Consider the following 24,508-nt stretch of genomic DNA (forward strand, 5'->3'; position numbering starts at 1 on the left):
TGGAGTGAACAAAGATATAATATGTTATCAACAGGGGAATTCCCTACCAGAATTCTACTTCAAAGCAACATTCCCCAGTATATTTGGTTTCCCAATTCAGGAAGTTTGATTGGCTGGTAGAACAAAATTCTAAATCAAACACAAGGGAGGTCTGTGCTAACCCCTCAATATCTTCAAAATGTTGCTCATTTGTCACACTGAAATGCATACTATGATATCAGTATTGTATCTAACCTTTCAATAGCAACCTCTGAAACTTACAGCCGAATATTTGAAATCTGCAAATGTAGTAGCCATCCTAAATAAATCTGCATAGATGAGGAAAATCAAACCTGAAGGCAGACTGATTCTGTGACCATCTTTAAGCTTTAATCTGCTTTTTTTGAACTTTCCCTTTCTCTTCTTCACATTGGGCTTGTCTTGGTTTAACTGGAATATCAAAATATTGAGTTCTCGCTCCAGTACATCGATCTCCCGTTCTGCTAACTGCTGCTCACGCCGCTTCAACAACTCTTCTTGTGACTTCTGATGGAGAGCAGCTCTTGTTAACTCTTCTTCTCGTGACCTCAGCTCCTAACAATAGTTATAGAAATATTAGTTAGGAAAACAAGTTTTCTGCCATGTGATGGAAAAAAAACCCGTAAGTATTTTACCTGACAACTTTTCAAACAAGAGGGAGATAGGGTGAAATCTCCCTCTTTCCACACCAAGGCTATTTTTAAAAGAGGTGGTCAACCAGACTCTAGCCGGGCTTTGTTGAATTAAGGACAAAGGGAATTTGGGACATTGTTTCCCTCATCGATTTGGTTTGTTTTTTGTTAACCTCCACAATGTGTTCTGAAATGTGACTCTAAATTATTATTTTAGCAAGTAGACTGCAGAAGAGGAAAAGAAAAATGGGCCTCGGCCCAGGATACCTAAAGGAGCGTCTCCACCTCCATCATTCAGTCCTGAGGGCCTTCGGCGGTTCCCTCAGTGTGAGAACTGAGCTTACAGGGAACCAGCCAGAGGGCCTTCTTGGTAATGACTCCCTCCCTGTGGAACATCCTCCCTTCAGATGTCAAGGAAATAAACAACTACCGTATTTTTCGCACCATAGGACGCACTTTTTCCCTCCTAAAAAGCAAGGGAAAATTTGTGTGCGTCCTATGGAGCGAATGCAGGCTTTCGCTGAAGCCTGGAGAGCGAGAGGGGTCGGTGCGCACCGACCCCTCTCGCTCTCCAGGCTTCAGGAAGCTATCCGCTAGCCGTGGGAGACCCAGCTCTCCCACGGCTAGCAGAGCGCTGCATTAATCCCGAAGCTTGGGGCGTGCGGAGCTCATCGCGCCCCAAGCTTCTGGGTGCCAGCAAGGTCTCCGCTAGCCGTCTAGCGGAGACCTTGCCGGCACGCAGAAGCTTGGGGCGCGCTGAGCTCCGCACGCCCCAAGCTTCGGGATTAGCGCTCCGCTCGTGTCTAGGCTGCGGATAGCAGCCTGCTTCCCGGAGTGTCGGGCGCCCTGAAAGCAGAGCGCCCGGCACTTCGGGAACACATCCGCAGCGTGCGGAGCCCTGCAGCAGTTCCCCACAGGGCTCCCCACGCTGCGGATAGCAGCCTGCCGCCCGGCGGGTAGGGCGCCCTGAAGCAGAGCGCCCCTCGCGCCGGGCAGACATCCACAACGTGCGGAGCCCTGCAGCAGTTCCCCACAGGGCTCCCCACGCTGCGGATAGCAGCCTGCCGCCCGGCGGGTGGTGCGCCCTGAAGCAGAGCCCCCCTCGCGCCGGGCAGACATCCGCAACGTGCGGAGCCCTGCAGCAGTTCCCCACAGGGCTCCCCACGCTGCGGATAGCAGCCTCCCGCCCGGCGGGTAGGGCGCCCTGAAGCAGTGCGCCCCTCGCGCCGGGCAGACATCCGCAACGTGCGGAGCCCTGCAGGAGTTCCCCACAGGGCTCCCCACGCTGCGGATAGCAGCCTGCTTCCCGGAGCGTCGGGCGCCCTGAAAGCAGAGCGCCCGGCGCTTCGGGAACACATCCACAGCGTGGGGACCCTTGCAGGAATTCCCCGCAGGGCTCCCCACGCTGCGGATAGCAGCCTGCCGCCCGGCGCGAGGGGCACCCTGAAGCAGAGCGCCCCTCGCGCCGGGCAGACATCAGTCAGCCCCACAAGCTCGGGGGACAGCAGGGAGGCGCAGCGCCACTATCCTGCTGTTCCTCGACCTGGTTCGGTTTCCCTGACCTGCTTTTGGGGGGGAAATAAAGGGAATTTTTCCCCCTTTATTTCCCCCCCAAAAAACTAGGTGCGTCCTATGGTCCGGTGCGTCCAATCGTGCGAAAAATACGGTATTTGACTTTTAGAAGACATCTGAAGGCAGCCCTGTACAAAGAGGTTTTTAATGGTTTATGTTTTACAATTTTTTATATATGCTGTAACTTGTCCAGAGTGGCTGGGGAAACCCTGTCACTCTGGGTGGGGTATAAATAATAAAATTATTATTATTATTATTATTATTATTAAATACAATGCTAGATAACTAAGATCTAGTAGGCATGCCAGTGCCCCAAGGGCTCCCCTACTTTTTCTGCATAAAAACTTTTAATGTAGACTATGAAAGTCAACTTGGATGGTAGCTTAGGAAGTTTCCCATTAATATTTGTAAGGAAACAATAGTTAGCCCAGTGTAGTGTGTGTGTGTGTGTGTGTGTGTGTGTGTATACATATAGGAAAAGGCAAGATTTCAAGTTAAACAGAAGCTTTTCTTCACAATTAGTTGTTCACCCAACGAAGGCTTTGTTTTTTATATATGATTAGTCATCCAACTTTTCAACAATTACATATACATTTGTATATAGTAAGCCCACGACTTGTGTGTGTTCAGCTTTACGCACATGGCAAAAAAAGAAAAAGAAAAAGTGGGGTGACTTTGGCAATCCCACCTGCCATTAAGCCCAATGTGTTCTGACTATACATCACTGCATAAGGATAAAAGAGCAATTTAAAAGAGTTAAAGAGTACCAAGAATTAAGAGGGGAAAAAGATCCAATTCACTCACTTTTTCCTTGGTCCTCAGCTCATCAAATATCTGTTGAATTTCCAGTTTCCAGTCATCTTGCATGGAATGGAAAGATTCCTGAGGCATCTCAGTCAAAACAGCCCCCTCAATGGCAGTAAGCTGCTCAAGAATCAAGGTAAAGGGCGGTCGGATATGGGGATCCTGAGCCCAGCACACTAAAATTCATCAATTGCATCAGTTAGAAGAACAGGGAACAAAATCTGACAATAATAATAATATATTTATACCCCGCCCATCTGGCTGGGTTTCCCCAGCCACTCTGGGCGGCTTCCAACAGAATATTAAGATACAGTAGTTTATTAAACATTAAAAGCTTCCCTAAACAGGGCTGCCTTCAGATGTCTTCTAAAAGTCTGGTAGCTGTTTTTCTCTTTGACATTTGGTGGGAGGGCATTCCACAGGGCAGATGCCACTACCAAGAAGGCCCTCTGCCTGGTTCCCTGTAGTTTGGCAGCTTTTAAAAATTCATTTTTAATTTTTTTTAGCATTTATTTTGGAACATTTATACACTGTTCCTAAACAAAACTCAAAACAATTAATAGAGCATTTTCTTGGTAGAGGAGGGTTTGCTTGAGATTGCATTAAATGAGGCAATTTCCTCAGACTGTCCAGAGCTATGTATAAAAGGTAACATGTGACTTGGATGCATGCACAGATTATTTTAGGCATGACCTGTTAAATAACTTACGGTCCTTTCACTTTCAAGAAGTGAGACCACAAATATATTCACCATGCGCATTTTTGCCTGGGTCTCACACAATCTTCTTTTTGCAACAGTGACCCAAAGGCACAGACCCATGTCCTATAGATTAATCCAGGCTCAAAAGATGAATATGGAAGGATGGCACACAAGAGCTTTTAAAAATAAGGATTCCTTCACTTCCCCCATATGAATTATTCAATTTGTAGATCCGCAAACATCCTGCATCGAGAAAATCATGCTACACCAACAAAAGAAACTGCTTCCGATGTAACTTTTCATTAACTTTGAGCATTAACTGCACTGACTTGCAGACTCTAAGCAAGTAGCTCAGTTGGTTGGAGGTCAGTGCTGAGAACACCAAGGCTGCAGGTTTGATCTCCGTACGGGACAGCTGCATATTCCTGCATCGCAGGGGTTTGGACTACTAGATGATCCTCACTGCTCCTTCCAACTCTACAGTCCTAAGATTCTAAGCCACACTGTCTTAACCTGAGCTACGTCACAGGCTGTGGTGAGGCCACGCTGCTATTCTGAGCTTCTTTGGAGGAAGGGCAGAATATAACTTAATGAATAAATGAGCAAGAAAGCACTTTCAAAGATGAATGCAGCTTTTAAAATGAAATTACGTTCCACTGCTGAACGCGTTAAAAAAACGTTTTTAGTACTGGACTAAAATGAAATGGGAAGCTGGTGTTTTCTATACCTTAACGTAAGTGATGACATTTCTAAATGAAATGCTAAAACTAAAAAAAAATGTACACATATTATGGACAACATGCGAGTTATCTCATAGCAACTTTCCCCCCCTTTTTAATAAGCAGCACAAGTACCTTTCATTAGTTTAGCAAATGGTTCGGGACATGTGGATGGAATGGGCAAAGTAAGCTTATTGACAGCAACACCGTAAGCCACAGCAAGACCATCAATGCCTCGGTATGGAACTTCTCCCGTAAGGAGTTCCCACAGCAATACGCCATAACTATAAATAAATGTTCATTTGACAGTTAAATACATGGCTTAATGAAGGGCAAAACAAAAACTAAAAAGGTCATCAACCCATCTAGAAAGAAGGAAAGCATCCAAACACACCGCAACAAAGGCTAGCCATGCTCTACATCCTTTCAGCACATGGTTGCAGCTAAATGAAATGTCTTACAGCCATAGGCAAATGAAATTCCAGCTACATAAATAAGTTTTCTGCATATCTGAAAGCGGTTTCATCATATTTGTTTCCATAAAGCCTTCACCTTGCAGCCCACAAAAAAGGAAGAATGAACTGAATAATTCCTTTAAGTGTTTAAGATGGATGCTTGATCTCATTGCTGCTGCTGTTTTACTGTTGCTCTGGTGGTTGTGGGTTTTCACCTGCCTTGTTTTAACTACACTGTAAATGAAACCTGGATAGCTCAGTTGGTTAAGAGTGTGGAGCTGGTGACATCAAGGTTGCAGGTTCGATCCAAGCTGCATATTCCTGCATTGCAGCAGGTTGGAGTAGATAATCCTCAGAGTCCCTTCCAACTCTACCAATTCTATGAAACTGTTTTAGGCATGAAGGGATGAGTGGGGTGGTGGTGGTTCTGCGGGGCAAGCAAAAGTACTTTACCAGACAGAACAATTGCCTTAGTGCAAAGTTGAATTCCTCTCCTTGTATATCTGACCTCATCTTTCAGGTGTTAAAAAATGCACATAGGCGTATAGAGAGATATACCTTCTGATCTCTAGAATGCAATATAGTGGAGAACCAATATAGTGAGAAGTAGAGTGAGAACCATTAAGGGAAGCCTAGAATCAGCAGAGTCCCAGAGTTAGGGACTGGGTGAGGTTTAGGAGCCAGGACCTTGTAAGTTGTGTACACCTTGGTGGTGCTCCTCACTTGCAGCATGTACCAGGCACCACCCCAGAAACAACCACACAACTTTAGGCTGCTTCAAATTTCATCCAGCTGTACAAAAGTTATTAAAAAATAAATAAAGGGAATATTGAAAACATAATTACCTCCAGATATCACTTCCTTTAGAAAACATGGATGATTTGATAACTTCAGGTGCCATCCATGCATAGGTTCCCGCAGCACTCATTTTAGTTGTTCTATGCCACTCTCTAGCCAAGCCAAAGTCTGTAATCTTCAGTGTTTTGTTATGAATATCATCATTCTCTATCTTCTCAAGCAACAGAACTGAAAAAGGGAGGGGGGGGGAAATGTATAGATCATCATTAATATGAACTTGACCCATCTGGAAATGCAAGCATAATCCGTCTGCAGCCAATATGGGGCCAAGTGTTTCCCTTTTTAGAAATTAATGTTAAAAATTTTATTTAATAAATAAAACTAGGACAACGTGGATTTAGCTCATAGTAAGAGGTTCAGAGTGCAATTCATCAAGGATTAAAGCTGTGCCTGTCCCACCCACCCCAAAAAAACACCTGATGGTTTGAGTAGATGCATATGCTTTGAACGATGATTTACTAACATAAGGTGTGGAATGTTGAAGGAGTAAACACCTACAATTAAGAGAGTTCAGATGTCACACTAAACCATAGTTTAGCATAATGTGAATAAGCTGCCAGGAACCTTAGACTTGTGTGCTTCCCTTCTCCTGAGTAACTAGTTTCAATGGCTAATTAACAGTAACTACAGTTTGTCAGTTCAGATGATATGACAAGCTGAGGTTAATGGAAGCCAGAAGCAAAAGCTGGCAAACTCATCCCAGGATTGGGAAGGAGACAGAGGGTTACATGAGTCAGAAGCTCACTATATCCTACTAAACTGCAGTTTAGTGTGGTGTCGAAATACAGTAAATAGTGCAGATTCAATTTCCAATTTTGGAGCTAATTCTCCTCACAGTTTAACCTAGTGATTGATGAATTGCAGCAGAAGATTTATGTCAGAATCCTCACGCATACAAAACTAGTGAATCACAGAGGCAGCTAAGCTAGAACTACGACGCTGAAATTTCTCATATCCAGTTCACACTATTGTTGCCAACAGCAGGAACTATGTTTAAGCACTTGAGACAGACATGGTTCAAAGTCCAGTGTACAGATAATGAAATGCGATTAAGTTCTTTTCCTGGCCATATAAATTGCAAAGCACCATTAACAGGTAACCAGTTAAAACTATCTAGGGCTGTGGAACGCGTTCAAGCAAAAGGCGAGGTGACCTCTAACCCTTGCAACTGTGAAGAATGTTTAATATTTTACTATTCATGTATGCATTTATTTAAAAGAAGAAGACTCTGTCACTGATCCATAACAGTATGCCTTGAGGCACAAGTGAAGTACTGAATAAAATTATATTGAAACTCAGTGCCCATGACAGAAATAATTAGAAGCAGGAAAATGTGGTGAATGTAGTGATATGAACTTGCTGCCCTTTGTACTTTAATGAAAGGCCTATTGTTTTGCATTCTACACAGGCAAAGCAAAATTCCACAAATTCCATGTCAGTCAATCTGACCGAAACCAAACACAAACTGACTTGGAAAGGTAATAACTGGCATATGGCCAGGTTTCATTTTAATGGGAAAGAGGGGGCAGCAGGGAAGAACTATTTCCCATAAGCAGGATGAAGAATTGCAGTCACTACATATACTTTGTATAATTTCCCCCCTCCCTCCCGTTTGTCAAATTGGGTGGCAGAGCACTTGACATAAACAAACTAAATAGGCGCTAGTGCCTCGTGACTGAACAAATTCTTGTGGTCTGTTGCTTAGCAACCTGCGCTAGGCCATCCCTTTTGGACTTCTACAGATATTTGCCCCTCATTAGCTTCATATCAAAACAAGTGACCTTTGCAACCTTGGGCTTATTCTGTGCACTCAACCATACGTGACTGAAGTTCACAAATAGCAGATGCAGAATCTGGAAGTTACTTTAACACACATCCTATATGATTCAGGTGAGGGACTCTGCATGCAAAATGCTCCACCAAAACGAAAACAATTTGTAGAACTTGATCACTAAAATCACAATGTCAATATTTGCCATTCCGACTTCAGATTGAGCCCAATCCTAAAGGCTACACTTTGCAAACATTTACTTTGACGCTAAGAGAACTCAGGAGGAAAGTGTGCTTTCAGAACTAGCACTATGTCCATAACATTAACATATTTTAGAACGCACCTCTATAGCATCAAGCCCAATTACTAAAGTGGATTTTGTGTATGCATGCCACTTACTGGTATTTATCAATTCCTATTTAAAATTTGGGTGCACAGAGCCATTTAAAAACCTACTCCTTTGGATTAATAGCCATAACATTTTAAAACATAGACCAATTCAATATACACACAATAAGTTATAATATTATCTGTAACAAACCAAGGATGAATGTAGTAGAGGAGCTACATGTAAGTCGTTCTTTTCCATTTAAATCTCTCCCATTCCTTGGTGGAGCGTACTACCACTCCATGGGTCCTGTGAGTGCAAGCATCACTTCCCTTAGGGAAGAAACCACAGTAGAGGCTATAAAACTACATGAATTTGGGGAAGAAACAAGACACCACTCAGCAAGCACATCAATCCATCAATATGCTACAGCCAATAAACCAAAAATAAAAAGTATACAGCACACAAGAATCTCAGAGCAAAACAGATTGTTCTTTTGTGTCACTTTATAGGCATATAAAACTACTATGATATCGAGTGAGTCCTTGTTAAGACGGCCTGTCCAGTCTCAGGTGGTGAATTCTTCTCACTGATAGAAATTTAGTCACTGCAAGTGATACCTTTGGGTTTGTAACTTCCATTGGATATTTAACATAAAACTGAACTGGTTTGCTGGGTAGTTTGGTCAACAAAGGGCCAATCAACCATATGTTGCAAAACTCCAGCATAGAAATCACATGTTCTATAAATTCTACCTCTTGATTATTACAGGGGTTTACCCTTAAGGAAAGAGAAGCAGCAGCATACATGCCTCTAAACACTTGGGATGAAAGAACATGAAATCTGGCTGTAAGAAAAACTCTACAATGCATAACAACAACACAGCCAAGCACATAGTAAAAGTGTGAACACCTGAAGTTTGAGAGTACAGAAAGTTTTGTGATGAGTCGCAGGGAGGACATAATGAACCCAAAGCCCTTTGAAATCTGGCTGTAATGTTGGGTTGAAAGTGTGACAATAAACTGGGGGGAAAGGCGTTCAGATTTCTCCTAGAGAGCCACCCATTATTGGCAGATCAGCAAAGTGTTTCATGGTAATTATGCAATAGCGCAATTACTGATTGGCAAAAGAAAGCTAATGCTGTAAATGCAGTATGCAAGTACAAAATGCAAGGTTACATACTACCCCAGGCTTCCTCAACCTCCACCCCTCCAGATGTTTTTGGCCTACAACTCCCATGATCCCTAGCAGAACCAGTGGTCAGGGATGCTGGGAATTGTAGTCTCAAAACTTCTGGAGGGCCGAGGTTGAGGAAACCTGTACTACCCTGTAGCAACATATGCCTTGGTTATCTGCACTAAATTGGCTCATGGTGGTCCGTTTATTGTGTGGGGAGCAAGAAACAAGATGATACCATTGGTAAATTTAGGGCATTGCTTTATCAAATCACAAATCTCTGCCCTCCCATATTCCCTTCAGCTTGGCAGACAAGTTACAATGGGCCACACCAATCCAAAGAAGTGTCAGATTTCACTACGCTTTGCGGGATAACCCACCATCAAGTTTGATAGCTGCTTGTGGGATATTAACATGGCCATACCTGTATCTATCAAGCCTACTGGATCTCGATGCAGCTTTAAACCAACAAATCATAATCAGCAATGGAGGTATAGCTGTTGAACTTGGTGGATGATCACAGGATTTTATGGGTCACACTGTTCCTGGACTCTCTCACACATTCTCTCTGTCTCTCTCTGCCTTGCTTGTGTTCATTTCAGTCTGCTAAGTGCCAACACTCACAGATTAAAGAGAACCCCATCTCAATATCCATTTATTATTGCTTGGGGGGGTGTTGGGGTTTTTTATGCAATTCTCCCTCCATCTCCCTTCCCCCTCCAATTCTCCCCTTGCCCGTAATATGCAATGGGAAAACTGGTGGTGGAATGTACTGGGATGGGGAAGGGGGAGAGAGGCATTGGTGAGTGTGGACATTCACCATATCAGAAAGATGTATTCCAGCCTATGTCTCTTTTTGTAGATTTTATTACGGCAGCTCCCATGGCCAACAAGACAAGCTATTGCTTAATAAATCATCATCATAATCATCTTACTCTTTTCTAGCCCACCCATCTGGCTGGGCTTCCCCAGCCACTCTGGGCAGCTTACAGCACATACAAAAACACAGTAAAATGTTAAACATTTAAAACTTCTTAACACAGAACTGCCTTCAGATGTCTTCTAAAAGTTGTGTAGTTCTTTATTTCCTTGACATCTGATGGGAGGGTTTTCCACAGGTGTTCCTATCATTTTAAGAAGCCATTTGCTCAATGTTGATGACATTTTGTATCTTATCTAGAAGAACTGCCCATGATTAAACTTTGTGCTTTATAGGAAAGGTGTGGATCCAGACCAAGTTAGTGATGCTTAGAACCCACTGAAATCTACATGGAAACCTCAAGTCACATTAAGTTCCACAAAACCCAATGGAGATTTAATTTGCTCTGAATCCAACCCCCAAATTCTGTGTTTTCAATAACTTTAGATGAAACACGTCATTGCTATTCTTGCCTTTGTAGATAATAATTGTTGAAAATATGACTTAAAGAACAGCTAGGAGCATTAACATTCTGACAATAACTTTACACAAAATACAGGTTTCAAAATTGTTTCATTTCTTGAGTAACAACCTACAGGACACAAGACATTGCTGCTACTGCAGTGCTTTGGAGGAAGCAGGGAGAAAGCCAGCTGGCTTATCAGACTTGAGTTAAAAGCACACCTGCAAAAGTAAACATTTCATTAGCACTGAAAAGAACAAAGCAGAGTTGTTCTGCCAACACTGGCATGTCTGGGTCTGAAGCTGCAGCATTAGGTAGAGAAAGAGCCCCTTGGCAATAAACTTTGAAGTGAGTAACTGATTTGGGGTTTTCATTTTAGAATTCTAAGCTAGTTTCTCAATATAAAAAAAATTCCTTCCAGTAGCACCTTAAAGACCAACTAAGTTAGTTCTTGGTATGAGCTTTCGTGTGCATGCACACTTCTTCAGATAGTTTCTCAATGGACATCTGAGTCATTTATGAAACAGGGGGAGGAAAAGCTCCTTGCTAAAATGAAGTACATATTTTATTTCAAAGATCAGCAAGTGAAGTCGTGCCCCTGTGAAAAACTTGAGCCTCACAATGGTGGGAGAAGCTTTCTCAACTTGCAGAATAATTTCACACCACCAAAGATGCAGTCCTTTTGTAGTTGCACAGCCATCAAATTCCTGCAATGAACTGAAAATCTTGTGTCCTCACCGTCCCTCCTGGCTGATACATGCATATTTTGGCCTCCTCTGCCAAACTCATCTGCATTTACTTAAGTCTCCCATGTCCTTCAGCCCACTCTTTCTGCCTGGCTTCTTCAAACTACAATGGTACCTCGGGTTAAGTACTTAATTCGTTCCGGAGGTCTGTTCTTAACCTGAAACTGTTCTTAACCTGAAGCACCACTTTAGCTAATGGGGCCTCCTGCTGCTGCCGCACTGCCGGAGCACGATTTCTGTTCTCATCCTGAAGCAAAGTTCTTAACCTGAGATACTATTTCTGGGTTAGCAGAGTCTGTAACCTGAAACGTATGTAACCTGAAGTGTACGTAACCCGAGGTACCACTGTATTAAAGGTTTCAAGGCTTTTCTCTATTGAGCCACCTTCCAGACCATCCCATCAAATGGGCATCTTTGGCAGAAATATGTGAGATGGTACAGTATGAATTAAAATTCAGATATAGCACAATCCTGCCACTCATCAGGAAGTAGCTAGATAGGTTATTGCAGGAGTAAGCAATGTGGTGCCTCCACATATTGTTGGAATACAATTCTCATTATCTGATCATTAACCATGGTCAGGGAGACTGATGGGAGTTGGAGTTCAACAATATCTGGAAAGCACCACATTGGCTGCCCCTGGGTTACAAGTTTTTAATATTAGTTTTTTTTTAATGCACGGGGCCTTTGATATAGTTCCAAATATAGTCCCCACACTTTTACTGACCAAACCAGGTATAACCAGCAGAGGTCTGGCATCTTGTATTAGAACTTTGTTACCTTACAAGCGACTCGTGAATTTAAGATTAGTAACAGAAGAACTTTAATTTTCTACAGAAAGATTAAGTGGACAGATGATAAACAAAGAAGTTATTGGTTAAGCCATATTAAAATAATTAGCTCATTGGCACAAAAATGCCTCCCATTAGTGGGGGAAACAGAATTCTGTATACATGCTCATTTCCTTAAATCATGTGTTATAGATAACGTCTCCACAAAAGGGCCAAAAAAAGGTATTGCATTTTGTTTAAAGGGTGTATTTTCTTACTCTCGAAGCTGAGTGCAACAGTTCTTTCCATGCATGTTTCAAACAGTAAGATTATTTTTATTTTACAGTAATACAGTCATTCAAAAGCTGACAAACTTATTAAGATACTAATAACATGAAACAGAACTGTAACATCAGCTCTATGCACCTCCTGCAAACGAAAAATTTTACATGCTAGAAATAATTCATAGGGCCTTGCATCCTGCTCCAAGAGACACACTCAACAGCAAGATATGTTTTGGCAAGTTGAATCTTTTCTAGCCTCCCGGCCACTGCCTCTGTGGCCCCATATTATCATTGCAGCACCATTCTGTATTTGCATATGCGTATTTGTTTTATGTGCATAAACAAAGTAACAAAGAGTCTTGTGACACTTTAAAGACTAACAAATTTGTTATGGCATAAGCTTTTGTAGACAATATCTAGTCCACAAAAGCTTATGTCATAATAGATTTGTTACTCTTTCAAGGTTCTGCAAGGCTCGCAGTAGTTTTTGCTGCAAAAGACTAACATGGCTACGCCTCTTGAAAAATCAACTTTTGCCCTGAAAGGCAAGAGTTTGAGGACCTGGTTAAGATGTTACTTGCCCACAAATAAGCACTGAAAAGAGCCAGTCCCCCTGGCAACAATCCATGTGAAGGTGGTACCATCTAAAAGCCCTTCACTGCATGCAGTCATACACATGACAGCAACAATGCACAGAAAGCAAAATGCTACATAGGGATGCTAATGTTGTTTAGGCAGAAGTATATGACAGGGAAGATTTTAGACATGGAAGTTTCCATGCAGAGCACAAATGGAGAATCTGTAGTCCTCCAGAGGTTGTTGGGACTTTTAAATCCCACCAGACTCAGTCAAAATAAGACTGCATGCTGATTCACAAGTTCAAAATCTCCATAATGCTACTACAAAGTGGCACACTACCAACTCTGTGTCCAGTTCCGGGGGTCATACGCTAAGGAGCTGGTAAACAAATTGGAACATGTTCTGAGGAGAAAAGCGTATGAGAATACTGCAAGACTACCAACATAGAATTGCCTAAAGGTTTGTATTGATACAGGTATGTATACCATACGCAAAAGTTTTCTTACTTCTATTTCTTATAAGCAACCTACCTATCTGATCATAATGTTAATACGCCCAGTAACTTCAATTTAGAACTCTGACCAAAAAAAATTCTGGGGTGTGTGTGTCAGGTGATCATACAACAGATTTTATTTAGCTTTAGTTTTCCAAGTTTAATTTCCCATTAGAATGTGAGTTATTTTCCTTTGTTTACTTTTTCTGATGTGTCAATAATTGTCACAAGAGATGGGTTTTTGGACACAAAGAATTGCAAAAGATTATCTTGGTGAAACTCTATGGAAGGGTATTCTTCCCCAATCCTTGTTTTAATGTTACAAATCTGTATGTGTGGGGTTTTCGTTTTTAAAAATTTGTTTCTAATTTTGGCTTTTATTACAGCTTCTATGTATGTTTTATATTCACTCTAAATTATTTACAATAAAATTGTATACAATTTGTATACAGCTTAGTACACAAATTCTGTTAAAGAAATAAAAACAAACATATTTGTACAGACACGTATAGTTTTCTACAGAATGCTGTGATGGACCTAGAACCAATTGCATTAAAAACCACAAACATATGAATGGAGGTCAATTCTATCATCCGTGAATGCTAAAATGGAATTCCCATGCTCTGGCAATATGCCTCTGATGTCCAGACGTTGGGACAAAAAAAGAAATAGTAATCTCCATCATATTTTGAGTTTCCTGAGACATCTGGCTGGCAGCCGCTGAAGATAAAATGATAGACCAGGTAATCCTTTAATCTGATCCAGGACAACACTTCTAATGTGCTTATACATGTGCAGAACAACTATGGAAAGTTTATAAACTAAACCAAATAGAAGTGCTGGTTATTCAGCAAGGAAAGCAAAAATAATCCATTTCAAGAATCTGTAGGTCAGGGAGCAAGACAAATATTGCTTAGACTAGAACAAAGGTATTTTATGATGGAAACCTTTACAGTGGTACCTTGGCTTAAGAACAGTCCGGTTTAAGAACGATTTGGTTTACAAACTCCGCAAAACCGTAAATAGTATCTTGGTATGAGAACTTTACCTCGGTCTAAGAACAGAATCCGAAAGGTGGAAGGGCACTGGCGGTGGGAAGCCTCATTACGGAAAGTGTGCCTTGGTTTAAGAATGGTTTTGGTTTAAGAACAAACTTCTATGGTTTCTGGTCTAGTTTGTCAGAAATAATGTCACCCCAAAAAATCAAAACAAAGAAATGCTTGACTTTGCTTGTCACTAATGCATAGAGGTTCTGCCAGATCTAGCAGAAAGGGATGTGATTAACCTTTCACATCAATACAATTCCCAAGGGATTGCTTCCTTATTATTTTCTCATGCATCCTCTATTGCATCACCGACTATCCCCACACAGAGCAAAAGAAGCACTAGTATAATGCCTAGCAATCAATAAGCCTTTGGGTGCATAAGGCAGGGTGTGGGTGGAGAGAAATTATGACATTTGTCATAATTTCTAATCAAACCTCAAGGGAAAGGCTATCTAATCGCAGCATATGTTCTTGGCTTTAAGATGAGACAATAATGGAATGCTCAGTTTCACGAGTCATAAAGGAAGCTGACTAAAAGGAAGTTCAGGATAGCCTGGGCATTTCCTGTGCTTTGCTGGCTCAAACTGAAGCAGCTTGCTCCTATAAATGACCTGCACCTTACCTTCATTACTGTAGGCAGAACAACTCTGCTGCAGAACCTCATGACTCAACATATGCAGCCACCTCTAACCATTACACAATTTTATGATCCACCCCCAAACCCCACCATATAGTACAATATTATATAATGCAAAACAGCTAATAATTAAAATGGTAGCAGGAATGGCTAATGGGTTTGCTCTGCTAAGCAGCTGCAGGTGGGCCAAGTATGCAGGGCAAGTTTCTGGCAACCTCCTAAATATGCCACTAGCCTTCTTATTTAGTTGCTTTCTTTTCCTGCCATAGTCACTATATGTTTCTTCTCATCTATGCTGCACAACACTGTGCTGTATCATGGGGTCACTCACTCATTCCCTTACACACTTTGCCTCTCTGAAAGGTCACCCAAAGTTGTGGCCACCAGCCTGCTTGTTAGGCTGGGGAGAGAACTTGGCAGCTATTCCTTATGCATCCCCATTCCTTCTGGACACCAAGTGGAAACACTCCTGACACGGACTCTGGGTTCCTATCTTTTTGGTACCTTCAGTGCTGGCTGTATTTTAATCTAATGAACTTGTCTCTGTTGTTGTCCAGCTTCTTTTATGGCATTATGTTACTTTGTTTTAAATTATGTAGGCCACCGAATCATAGCTGTTATTGTGGAAGCTGGAATATAAATTCCTTAAAATATATAAAAGAATTAAAATGAGTTTTTTGAAAATAAGGCTTAGTGGTACAGAAGGTGAAGGTACCCATTTCTCCAGATGTCAATTCTTTTCAGTTTGGTGTTTGTGCTTTACCATTGGAGCTTGCTGGTTGGACGTACTTCAAGGATGATATCCGAATGTGGCCTCCAACTTTTGCAAATGGGATATATGCTTATTCTCCACCCTGCAGCTTCCCTGCCCCTCAGATATGCTCCGAATCTGGAGGATTCTTTGGAGGAATCCATGACTGTTTAAAACCACAAGATACTGAAATGTATGGCACGGATCGGGCCACTGTTTCAAAATCCATATAAGGGCAATATATGTATCAGGCCAAAGAGTATGTCAGAAAATCGTATTCAACCTTTCAGGTTCTCCAAAACTTTTCATCAGGCTGAACAAAGTGAGGCAGACAGGTGAGAGAGGGAGATAATTTTTAAAAAGTTAGCTGGTGAAAAGCTATAAGTCTGCATCCTGTAATCTTCCTAAGATGGAACGTGGGAGGAGGTAGCAGACATGCAAATAAGGCTCAGTAGGTGCCATGCAGGTTTCAGGTTGCATTCACCATGGCCTTTGGGAAGGGAGAAACTCACGATGGCCAATTCCCCATTTCCAGAAGTATAAAAACCAGCACTTCTACCCTGAAGGGAACTAGCCAGATTTTGTTTACATCTCTAAAGAATTTAATTGCATCACAACTAAGCTGTCTTGCATGTAGTAAGGCTATTCAACCCCATTTGTGTGTGGATAGCAGATTATGTTATTATTGCTGAAAAGCAACTGTGAGACCATTGTGCTAAGGCTAGAATGCAATTGGGATATATACCGTATTTTTCGCTCCACAAGACGCACCTGACCATAAGACGCACCTAGTTTTTAGAGAAGGAAAGGGGGGGAAGCCCCATATGGGGGGGGGGTCAGCTCAAAGTTGTGCAGCTTCTTTTGCAAAGGGGAAAAACCCCTTTTTTTGAGGGTCAGCTCAAAGTTGTTGAGCTTACTTTGCAAAGGGAAAAAATCCTGTTTTTATGGGGTTCAACTCACAGTTCCGCAGCTTCTTTAGGAAAGGAAGGGGAGCCGTTTCTACAGTTTCCAGACAGATAATCTAATCATCCAATCACATGTTGCTGGTAAAACAAACAGCCTTCATCTGCAGAACATTCAACAATGGAGGCCGGGGCAAGGGGGCGGGGCCAGAAAGGGGGCCAGCAACCGACCACACATTCAATCTATAAGACGCACAGACACTTCCCCTTACTTTTTAGGAGGAAAAAAGTGTGTCTTACGGAGTGAAAAATACGGTATTTGGTTATTCTGAAGAAAGCCCAGATGGAAGGGTGTTTATGACTCAGGGGTTAAGCGTGTAGCTTGGGAGCAATCCTGCACTCTAGAGATAACTACAGAATGTAGCACATCAGCATCTGCACTATCTAATCCAACCCTAAGCATGTTTATCCAGAACGTAAGTCCCACTAGGATCTATAGGACATACTTCACGGTAATATATTTAAAACTGCAACTTTGGGGCGTTTTCATTTCTTCCCCAGAAATAAGGCAGTATTTAAAGATAAAACCAGTTTTGCAAGAGAATAAATATCTAGCTTTTTCCTTGGGTGCTGAAGGAAGTGCTTGGAGGAGTCAAATGAGGCCTTTCCACCTCTCCTGCTACCTTATTGGAACTTTCCCATAATCTCAGTACGTTTAGTCATATTTCACATTTGAATGATTTTCAGTCTCATATTTATGGACCATGGCAGAGGGATGTCCATTGATGCTTAAGCTGCACACATAGAATTTGGTTTAAGAGGACTTCTTCCCATTCCATTTCTGGTAGCAATTTTCAGACTGCAGCTGGTGCACAGATCCCAAACAAGTGACAGAACACTTACATGCAGTGTGTGTGCATGCATAAACATCTGTACACAAATGCAAGAAGGCACAAGCTTCTGACCTGCACACATGTCAAATAAGAAATAAACAACCCTTATATGCTACACAAGTGAAACAGTGGTTGTGTTCACATGTAACAGTAAACCATAGTTAACCATGATGTGCGGATAGTTCTCCCCCAGCATATGTGGGAAGATCAAGCCACGATGCCTGGCTTCATTTTACATCCAAATTGGGTCACCCTCCCCCCACCAGTTAATCCCTAGAATGACCCTGTGAAGTAGGTTAAGAGGCTGTGATTGGCCCAAGGTCACCCAGTGAGCTTCATGACTGAGTGGGTATTTGAACCCTGATCTCCCATGTCCTAGTCTGATGCTCTAACCACTACACCACACTGACTTCCTAGAGTACTTCTGCTATGGGGCATCTATATAAATTAAGTAGGTAAATAAATATGGGGGAAATGTCACTTAGAGAAGGATCTGAAATATTTTATTTGAAGCTTGAATTTGTTTTATTCTGGATTGTTTTATTTGATGTTTTAATATGCTGTAAACCACTCAGATATTTTTCTTTAAAATATAAAGTGGTATAGAAATGAAATTAATAATGATAAATTTATTCTATTGTGGCAACTATAACGTAGGTTTAAGGTGCCATTTGGGTGGGTGTCTTGAGAAGCAGCAGCTTTATATTAAGTCAAGAGGGTGCCATTGCAGAAGCTTAAGGGGACTAACGTAACTACTGTAGTGTGAGTACGGGGGGGGGGGGGGAGGGAATCCTCCTTTAATATCAACAACTAGAAAATACTGGTCCAACAAAGTAAACTGGCCATGTCGTAGCAGGAAAACGTGGAAGCTTTCTTCACTCATTTTGAATTTTCAAACTATTCCACCATTGCTTATTCTACGTGTTGCAACAGGATATTTTGAGAATAAGAAATTCCCCCTCTCTTTTCCACTTGAAAAGCAATGGGATCCTTCATTATGAGCTTTCAGTATGTGGCACGAACCCCACACCCGAAGCAACACTGATCCTCACAATCCACATTAATAATAATCATCATCGGTAGCAGCAGTAGTTTATTATTTGTTCCCCACCCATCTGACATGGTACACAAGGACAGGAAAAGACAATGAAACACTTTTTTATGGCAGTTCTGCACACTTACCACCCTTCAAATTATGACATTAAACACCTCAGGCACCTGGAAACAATAATAAGCTATTGGTGAAGTAAGACTGCTTCCTCCCAGATTTAACAAAATGGCACCAAACGACAACAGTCCACAGATTTGAGCAGCGTTACTATTTTAGATTTTCAATATTTACAAGCCAGGTAGTGTATATAAGCAGCAGCCCTAGTCTAAATATAACTCCTAAAACAAACAAACAAATGCTTTTGTTGTTTTTATAATCAACAATGCTGAAAACAAAATTTCAGAAGAAAAATGTCACCCAAACCCTTTTTCTTTAAGAGGCTGCTCAGGTTTTCTAAGAATGCAAACACAGCTAAAAACTGAACAGCTTGTGCATCTACAATGGTGTTGCGACAACAGAAAAGAAACTTCATGCAACAGAACTGGATTATCTTGTAACATAGAATAATTGAAAGGCAGATTCTGAATGGGAAAAGAAAAAGTACTGATTTCAAATCCCAGTACAAATGCCTAGAGTCTAACTTTTGCTTTTGAGACTTGACTCTTTTATCCAACTTGACTCAAGAGGTTAGAGCTTCATCGTGGCATTGCCAAACCCAGGTTTTACAGAAAAAAATATTTCATTGCCTTCACTTAGAACACCACATTGTTTAAAAACAATGTTTCTCACAGTGCTGTTCGGGATTGCAACATTTAAAAATGGAAAGGAAAATGTAACTTGTCTCAGTTTTTAAACTATTTGAACGCTGTACTTACTGTTGCTTGACTTGAGGTCTCTGTGAAGGATGGATACTAAGGCTTCTTCATGCAAGTAAAGCATCCCTCGAGCTATCTGCACGGCCCAGTTGACCAGTATATGAGGAGGTATCCGACGGCCCCAATTACTCCCACTGGTGGAGGGAGAGGCCCCTGACAGAGCTCTGTTGAGGGGTCCTCCCCTAGCATATTCCATGACCAGGCAGAGGTTGGGCTCCTGCAAACTTACACCATGAAGCTCAATAATGTTGGGATGTTTCAGCATGGAGAACAACTTTGCCTCCTGCCTCACACTCTCTGCCGTGGCCTTGATGTCCTCATCTGGGTCCTGCCGCGCTGCTTTCACCGCCACTTCTTGGCCCTTCCACTTTGCTTTATAAACTTTGCCAAAGCCTCCAACTCCAATGATCTCCTGCAGTTCCAGATGCTGAAAGTTAATCTCTTCTAGGGAACCCAAATGGTCTTCACCACTGACAGGATGCCCATCGCCCATAGCTTGGGCTTGGGCTTCATGCCCAGACTTTTCCAGCAATCCCAGCGGGGGATGTTGGTAGCGTCCCGGCTGGTAGGTCACATAGTTGGCCGGGAAGATACCGAGGCGGTGGCGGATCTTGCCAGCCCACCAGCCGTCATCTCCGGAGACCGCTGCATCTTTGGAGAGCACCTCCACCACTTCCCCTCGCCGCAGGCTCAGCTCATCTTCCCCGGAGGCCTCGTAGTCATAGAGCACGGTCCAGAGCGGGCAGGAGGTACGGCCGGTGGTCCCCGAGGTCCCTTCAGCCGCTCCCTCGGAGCTCACCAAGGCCATGGTCAAGGCGGGGGCCCAGATCTCATCCACTTTGGCCTCAGCATTGGGAACAGTCAGGGAAGCCTCTGGAAGAAGACCATCCCCCTCAACGCTTCAACTGGGCAGGAATGTGATGGCAGAGGAAGTGGAGCAAGCTAGAAGGGAGCAGCAGAGGCATTGGAAGAGCAAGGGCAGGAAGTTGGGAGTGTGGAGGGGAGCAGAGGATTGGAGGAGGGGGGCGAGTCAGGGCAAGGGTCATAAGGAGGAGAAAATGAATGAAAGAACTAGGTGGAGAGTGGGAGGGTCTCCCAGTCCAGGAAGCCTAAGCTGGGAGGCTGTGGGGGCTCAGCGGAAGGCGCCCAAGCAAGGGAGGAAGTGGAAAGGGCTCTGGTCCACAGACTGGGGACGGGAAGCAGAGAGGTTCGGGGACAACGCAGGCCGGAAGAAGGGAAGAGAAAGAGCGAAAAGGCTTGACCGGAAGGACAAAAGGCGAGCGCGCTCCGGGGTCTCCCAGGGAAGGCAGGAGGGGCCAGGTGAGGAGAAGGAACGCAAAGGGGCGCGCGGGGCGGCGGCTGAAGCAACAGGTAAAGCGGCCCGCCTCCGGCTGTGAAGGCGGGAAAGGGAGGTCCGGGGGGGGGGGCGAGCGGCGTGGCCCCCTCTGCTCAAAGCAGCAACGCCGAGAGAGGCGGGCGAGGGCGCGCGACACGGAGCGGCGAAAGAGCAACTTTCCCAGCCAACCTCCTTCTCCGACAGCGGCTGCTCCCGAAAAGAAAAAAAAAAGAAACCTCCTGGCTGGCCCCCGATTGGCTGGCCCCAGCCACGTGACGCAGGGGCTAGGTTCTGGGCGCAGGTCGGAGAGCCAAGCCGGGCAGGTGCCTGGGGCTGCTCTTGCCCTTCGCCCGGCGCAGGAGCGGCGGGAGCGAGCGGCGCGCGCGACAGAGACCAAACAGCCTCTTCGGGAGAGGAAGGGGCGCCAGGAGGGCCGGGGGGTGGGCGGGCGGTGGAACCAGAGCGCCGGCATCAAGGCTCGCTCTTCGCCTGAAACCCGGAAGGCTGGACCTCCAGTGGATGGGGACTGTTGAGCAGGGGCTCGCCTCGGGGGCGCGCGCGCAGGAGACGGAGAAATGGGATGGGATGGGGGGGGGGGCGCAGCAGCAGGAAACTCCTGTAAACCTATTTCATAGACTCACAGAATTGTAGAGTTGGAAGGGACCCCGAGGGTCATCTAGTCCAACCCCGTGTAATGCAGGAATCTTTTGCCCGGCGTGGGGCTTGACCCACCCACGACACTGACATAAAGGAGTTGCGACTAAGCTATCGTGTTCTGAGGAACTTCGGGTTGAAATGGACCGCTCACTTTCACCCCCAGAGCCCCACTTTGTCTCCTGCCTCGACTGGAATCCTGTACTTCCTGCCTCTCCAGACTAGGGCGAGGCATCATAATACGTGGTAGCTTGTTTTCAACAGCCTTGCACATGACAGGGGTCAAGATCTCTCCTATGTTGCTCTGCTGTACAGAGAGAGATGGGGGGGGGCGTGTTTGTATATACTTTTAAAGCACGTTCAAAGCACATTCCTTCCCTCAAACGAATTCTGGGCAATGTAGTTTATCTCCCACTAAGTTACAACCCCCAGCAATTCTGAGCAAACTACAGTGCCCAGAAAGATAAAGAATATGCTAGAGCACTTAGTAAGCGATAGTATCCCAGGGGCATGGGCACTTGAATTGCTTTAGCCCAATTCCTGTAAACTGCCCGTGTTTTGAGTCCACTTTACACCCAGACACAATTCTAGGCAGAGCATGTTAGGCAACACAGTCTTTGGTGGCATGAATGCCTGATCTGAAACAGAGCAAAGCTTATTTACTAGCAAACCTAGTAAAATCGCTGCCCCATATTGAGGTTGTGCCTACACCTTTGACCCGAGTACACAGAAATCTGCCCTATATTGAGTTAGAAACAAACCCCTGTGTTGCAATAAGAACTAATCACAACGATACAAACAGAACATGTAGGCTAATGGTTCATAGAAAATATATAATAGAATAATGATGTCATTCAAATTATAGGAGTAAGCCAATCAAAGCTCTTATATACAATATAACAGAGCGAGGACTGTCAAGCCGTGTGTTCAAAACAGATGTCTAAGGACAGTCTCACAATAGTCTTTCAAAAGTATCAACAGAAGACATCTCAAAAGTTTCAAAAGTAAAGTTTCTCAATAGTTTTTCAAAAGTTTCAGCGGAAGACCTCTCAAAAACATCAAAAGGACAGTGTCTCCGGAATGATGCTACTGTTTCATAATACCTTGGGTTACAGACACTTCATGTTACAGGCGCTTCAGGTTACAGACTCCGCTAACCCAGAAATAGTACCTCGGGTTAAGAACTTTGCTTCAGGATAAGAACAGAAATCGCACGGTGGCGGCGGCAGCAGGAGGCCCCATTAGCTAAAGTGGTACCTCAGGTTATGAACAGTTTCAGGTTAAGAATGAAGCTCCAGAACGAATTAAGTTCTTAACCCGAGGTACCACTGTAGTCTTCATCAGCTGGAAATAAGATACAAGGCATGCAACAGATGAATGGTAACAAAACTGAGCTACCTGCATACACATTGTAAAATAAAGCAGAATATACAAAACAGAATAAAGGTACATATCCGATATTTTTCAACAGAATATGTAAGTAAGATTCATGATAAGGATCTGTGCTCACTAGATTGTGTAGCTGCTGATACTTGCTACACAATTGCATAGGACACATGAAGTAAGCCTGGAGATGCTGGGAATTGAGCCACTGACCTTTTCCATGCGAAGCAGGCGCTACAGCTTCCCCACTAATGAACCTGGAATGAAGATCAGGAAGTGGAACCACTGTCTATCTCATCTGATACTTTCTTTACCTCCTTCCCAACAATCCCTGTTTATAGCCTGAGAATTTTTTATGCCACAACAGCAGCAAGAATACTCATCGCGAAGTATTGGAAGACACAAGATCTACCCACTCTGGAAGAATGGCAGATGAAGGTGATGGACTACATGGAATTGGCGGAAATGACCGGCAGAATCCGAGACCAGGGAGAAGAGTCGGTGGAAGAAGACTGGAAGAAATTTAAAGTCTACTTACAGAAATACTGTAAAATTAACGAATGTTAGAATGATGTTGGATAAGAAGTTAAGTGGTTCTTAGCTGTAATGCTATAAAGGAATATGAAAAAATGGATTATTAACAGGTAAAAATTTAATGTTATAATACTTTAAGATTAAAGACTAGGATAAACAAAGAGGGAAAGGATTTGCTGAACTAACAAATTGAACTGGAATACAAAAAAGGGAGGTGTGAGGAGGTCCAGGAAACAAGCAAATGAAAGATAAGTAATGGAAAGATGGAATTGTTTTTAACTATTTTTATTTTGTATTTTTCTTTTTTCATTTTGTAATATTTTGAAAATCTCAATAAATATCTTTTTTTAAAAAAAAATAGCCTGAGAATTTTTTTGGAACTGTTGCGTTCAGTGGGGCTTGTTGGCATCAGGCTGTCTTGAGAGACAATGGAGTATGCCTCTGGGGGTGAAGTCAAACTGCTGTGATAACAGCACCGAAGTGACCTCTCTGGGACGCAAGCCTGCAGGAGTTGCCGGAAGGAGGCATACAAGGTGCCACTGAATCGTCTTAGGGACTCCACTCTGGATCTGTGTATTGTTTACTCCTAGGTCACTTATTGAGGTTACATTCTTCCTTGCCCAGGCCTTCATCCATTAAACAATCTATGGCCTTTTTAAAGTAGGGGGGACTTCTATTATGATGTTTTTCTGTGGTTGTTTTATTGCTTTTTATTATTATGCTATGTAAAATAATGTTTTTAATGTTGTACATCTCCCTGGGATCTTGGGATAAATTATTGATTAAATAATAATAATAATAATATCAGATATTTCAAATATATGTCTAGTCAGAAGTAAGTCCTATTGACTTTTTATTGCCAAGTAAGTGAGCATAAGATTGCAGCCTTAATGATGCTTCCAGGCCACTGTTTTCAAGGAAAAAGGAAGATGTTAGGAACCTCCAGGGAAACTTCCTCGGCTTGGCAGCATTTATTTATTATTTGCATTTGCCAGTCACATAATAATAATAAGATTTACTAAGCAACATACAATGACAGTGTAAAACAAGTTTAAAAACACAACAAATATAATAAAGCCAACCCAGCAACCATTCAGCAATAAAGCCCAAGTCAGCATAAAATAAACATATATCAGCCACTGACAGCCAGTTCAATTAA

At 43.1% G+C, this 24,508-nt stretch overlaps 1 protein-coding gene across 2 annotated transcripts in view; it reads right to left on the minus strand.

The window, feature by feature from the left end:
* MAP3K21 (mitogen-activated protein kinase kinase kinase 21) overlaps window positions 1-21,152 on the minus strand; it is a 31,934-nt gene extending 10,782 nt beyond the window's left edge. Inside the window, exons 1-5 of one of the 2 annotated variants that reach the window (XM_028724042.2) lie at window positions 19,443-21,152; window positions 5,746-5,926; window positions 4,581-4,729; window positions 3,027-3,202; window positions 333-573 (exon numbers count right to left, since the gene is read on the minus strand). In XM_028724042.2, coding sequence (XP_028579875.2) covers window positions 333-573; window positions 3,027-3,202; window positions 4,581-4,729; window positions 5,746-5,926; window positions 19,443-20,250 — 1,555 coding nt within the window. In that variant the 5' untranslated portion in view covers window positions 20,251-21,152. The remainder of the gene's footprint in view (window positions 1-332; window positions 574-3,026; window positions 3,203-4,580; window positions 4,730-5,745; window positions 5,927-19,442) is intronic. The other variant, XM_028724043.2, reaches the window with a different exon arrangement.
* Between the last annotated feature and the right edge of the window lie 3,356 nt (window positions 21,153-24,508).

Source organism: Podarcis muralis, chromosome 3 (assembly GCF_964188315.1).
Source record: "Podarcis muralis chromosome 3, rPodMur119.hap1.1, whole genome shotgun sequence".
Lineage (NCBI taxonomy): Eukaryota > Metazoa > Chordata > Lepidosauria > Squamata > Lacertidae > Podarcis > Podarcis muralis.